Raw genomic sequence first — 4270 nt, forward strand, 5'->3', positions numbered from 1 at the left:
GATTAATTGGTACATTATGTTTTTTTTTGTTTGTTTCTTCCTGTTGTGTTACAGAGTTCATAAGTGCTTTTTCTAATTAGTTTTTTAAACTCTCATTACCCCACCACTTGCATTCTTTATATTCTGGACTGATTTATGGTGGTGTGTGAAGTTGCTAGGTAAGCAAATTTGATTATTTCAACTGTACAAAAGAAATCATGTTTAACCAATATAATTTACTGTATATGTTAATCATATGTATTATTATTGTTACTTATATTTGATTAGCAATTGTAAGCATGCATGTTGTAAGTGCATTTATCAAGGAATTTTATAAGTGAAATGTTTTAACAAAAAATCTTTGTTTTTAGTAATTTTTGTAGGCTATGCATCACATTGTGAATTTTTCGGAATGCAATGAAGTTGAGTTGGTACCATCCAATTGGGTATCCAATGAGGTGTGTGCTTGGCCACCATATAAAACTGGAGATATTCATAAGGCTATAATAAATAAAGAGCAGCCCAAATAAAACTGGAAATCATTTAAGGTTCAAGTTATGTACACAACAGGTTTGTATTTATAATATTTGGTATAATTGTCATGTCATATCATGTCATCTTCCAACCCACTATATCCAGAAAAGGGTCACAGGGTCTGCTGGAGCCCATCCCAGCTACCATAGGGTGCAAGGCAGGAACAAACCCTAGACAGGGCTCCAGTCCATCGCAGGGCGCACACGCATACACACACTAAGGCCAATTTAGGATCTCCAAATCACCTAACCTGCATGTCTTTGGGAGGAAACTGGAGCACCTGGAGAAAATCCATGCAGACACAGGGAGAACATGCAAACTCCACACAGGGAGGACCCGGGACAGGAACCCAGGTCTCCTTACTGCGAGGCAGCAGTGCTACCACTGCGCCACCCTGGTATAATTGTATTCCTGAGTACTGTATATCCATATTATAGAGTAAGTGCTCTTACATCTGGAATTTAACAGATAATTACAGAACTGCAAGACTGAAGCTTCCAGTTGCCGAAAGACACTCAGATTTGCAGACAGCAGAAGATGAAGAAGACGATGAAATTCCAAAAAGGACAAAAAGAAGGAAAATGTAAGCCTGAAATAGTTAATATGCTTGAACTGTAGCATCACCTGCCAACTGTTGCTTGTGTTAATACAGTGAATTTTCAAGATGTAATACTTGATCTTTTAAAGGGAAAACACTAAGTTTAATGATCCAGTTATCTCATTTTATTTATATACTGTAATTTAATTTAGTATAACTACCACAAGGCTAATTCATGAAAATTTGTCTAAATCGGTAAAGCTTTTTTTCTCATAATTGTACAGTTGTATGAGGCACTTCCTCATACTTGTATAACTGTGTATTTTGTCAATAATTTCTTAATCTTTTCCCAAAGAGCAAACACAAGATTTGATAGTGATAGTGACGGTGATGTCTGTAGCAAACCCAAAAGCCATCTACCTCCACCACCAAAGATAACCCCTCCTCAAAAATTTTCAAAATCAACCACCAAGATGTCTGCTGACCATGGAGAACTTGGACAAGATGCAAAATCAATGTGCAGGATGCATCAACCTGACAGTGTTCAGCTACATTCTGAATGTAGGTGCACTGAATGTGGAAGATGCACTCAAGAAAGGAAAAGCCTGAGGAATGATTACAGAAATCAAAGTGCATCTACAGTGAAAGAGCACCTAACCCCAGAGTGTGTGGAAATTGCAGATACTGCATTTAGACACTGGTCTACCTCACAACAAAATGATGGACCAAATCAAGACATTTATGGCAGTAAGTGTTTTATCTCAGCTTCTCTTTAATATAGCTGCCTCCGTGTTTGTCACTTTAAATAAAGCCCTGATAACCTGACGTAACTGTGAAGCACAAAAATAATTACCCTAAATGTTTTATATTTTGAGTAAAAGAATTATGAATCTGTGCAACTTTGTGTGTGTATTTAATGTTTCTCACAGGACCCACTTTTCATTACCTTTATTCATTAATACAGCTAAATTGATTTTACCTTCTCTTTTCATCTGTTTCCTTTATTTTTCCACTTTTCATCATGCTTGCCAATTTATAGTTTACATTTCATCCCCTTTGGTAAATGTCTCTGACAATTATGATCTTCTTTTGTTTGATATTAATTTTGTGGTGTTTGTACATTGTTTTAGCCATTCTTCGAAACATTCTGGTTAAGCAGGAGATGATGGTGAAGCAAGTCAAAGTGATTTTAAAAACCGTACAAGACCTACATGAGAAATGCTGTAGTGACAGTGGTTCAGATCCAGTGCTGGAAAAAGACATTCTTCCACTACAAGATCTCACATCCCTGCAACAGCTTGAAAGTGACCTAGCGGTTGGTGTAGATTTTAAAAAAAAAAAAAAAAAAAAAAAAGGTAAGGAAAAACTTTAATAACAACTGAAAAATATACCTTCAAACAACGACAGGCTTCAAGTTGTATTGTCTTAAATGCCCAAATGGCGCTCATCAGATATGCACAAGCTGTGATGTGTAGTCAAAATTGTAGGCATAGTTAAAAACATATATATTGTTAATTATTTAAGTCAGAAAAGCTTTTAACAGTCTACAACATTAAATTTTTAAAAGGACTGAAAAAATTCCTGCCCGAGCATAGTTGTCAGTTTTTGGGAGTATTGAAGACTGCTACTGTAGTCAAATCTTTGTTGAAAATTAAATGAAGTGCTCATAACTTGACATGTCTGACCACAGATAACATCTGTAAAGGCCGTCGGTATTGGGCATGACAATATGCTAAAGGACTGTCAAATGCTTTTTTATTTGACATTGCTGGCATATCATATCAAATGGTGCTTGGAGTCCCATGTCCAAGCTTACCCCAAAGATTCAGCATGTACATTTTATTATAAAGCTCCACCTATATTAGCTTCATTGGAGAGCTACCTAAAAACATAGGTGCTTGAACTTCTAGTATATTTTACTTTTGTTGCTTGTTCTGATTTCTCCTAATTTTTCTATTGCATCGAGCATCTTAAGAAGTTATGAACTCCAGTGAATTATTTTTTTTCTTTCTCTAAACCTTTGGCAGATTACATTGCTTGGGATTCAAGGAGGCATTGATGTGAGAGACACGGAGTGGAGAATCATGAGGCAAACTTTGACCAATTCATTGGCCAAACAGCTTAACTGGAGGGGAATAAATGGAAAAACATGTTTCCATAGTCTTCACATTAAGGATATTGTGATTGGTGAGTATTTATAATGATTTCAATATGCATACACTGCCTTTTAAAATGAAGTTACCTGTGACTGAAAATTTCCGTGAGATGAGTATCTTTTTGTTGTTTGTTTACAATAAATCAAGCTATTAAAGGTAAACTATATGCATTATGACCAGATAAAAAGTGTACATTTTCTCTGCATTAACCAGCTTAGGTTTCACATTGACATGGACAATAGTTCCATATTAAATGTCACTTTCCTTGTCAGAAACTACTGTTTGAAAAAACCTTAACACACTAATGCTTTTTTAATGGCCAGGTCAAGATGTAAACAAACTAAGTGGCTACTCAGGGCCCTCTGGCCACCAAGGAAACTCCAGTTGAATGGGGGGAAAAAAGATCTAATGTTTAACATTCCACATTATGATACTGATGCTCTGTGCAAGAAAGGACAGCCGGTTATACTTCCTTAGAAGGCTGGCGTCCTTCAACATCTGCAATAAGATGCTGCAGATGCTCTATCAAACGGTTGTGGCGAGCGCCCTCTTCTATGCAGTGGTGTGCTGGGGAGGCAGCATAAAGAAGAAAGACGCCTCACGCATGGACAAACTGGTGAGGAAAGCAGGCTCTATTGTTGGCAAGGAGCTGGACGGTTTAACATCTGTGACAGAACGACGGGCACTCAGCGGGCTCCTATCAATTATGGAGAATCCACTGCATCCACTAAATAGTATCATCTCCAGACAGAAGAGCAGCTTCAGCGACAGACTGCTGTCACTGTCCTGCTCCACTGACAGATTGAGGAGATCGTTCCTCCCCCAAACTATGCGACTCTTCAATTCCACCCGGGGGTTAAACTTTAACATTTAACATTATACAAAGTTATTGTCTGTTTTTTTACCTGCATTATTATCAATCTTTAATTTAATATTGTTTATTTATCAGTATGCTGCTGCTGGAGAATGTAAATTTCCCCTTGGGATTAATAAAGTATATCTAGATAGATAGATATATCTATTAAATGAAATGTATCAGGCAAAATACTAAATGAAGTTTAAA

General features: G+C 36.9%; 1 protein-coding gene across 1 annotated transcript; it reads left to right on the top strand.

Annotated features, from left to right (window-relative positions):
- Nucleotides 1–395: 395 nt before the first annotated feature.
- LOC114663187 (uncharacterized) lies at nt 396–2544 on the top strand. Its single transcript, XM_028816939.2, has 4 exons — nt 396–549; nt 982–1096; nt 1407–1798; nt 2182–2544. The coding sequence occupies exons 1-4, from the start codon at nt 537–539 to the stop codon at nt 2421–2423; spliced, it is 762 nt and encodes a 253-aa protein (XP_028672772.2). The 5' UTR covers nt 396–536; the 3' UTR covers nt 2424–2544.
- Nucleotides 2545–4270: the final 1726 nt, after the last annotated feature.

This window comes from Erpetoichthys calabaricus, chromosome 12 (assembly GCF_900747795.2).
Source record: "Erpetoichthys calabaricus chromosome 12, fErpCal1.3, whole genome shotgun sequence".
Classification (NCBI taxonomy): Eukaryota; Metazoa; Chordata; class Cladistia; order Polypteriformes; family Polypteridae; genus Erpetoichthys; species Erpetoichthys calabaricus.

Bases quoted from the DNA above. Each gene is read 5' to 3' on its own strand.
- LOC114663187 (XM_028816939.2), top strand. The intron at 1,097-1,406 runs GTAAGCCTGAAA...CTTTTCCCAAAG, and splicing joins AGGACAAAAAGAAGGAAAAT to AGCAAACACAAGATTTGATA. The intron at 1,799-2,181 runs GTAAGTGTTTTA...ACATTGTTTTAG, and splicing joins AAATCAAGACATTTATGGCA to CCATTCTTCGAAACATTCTG.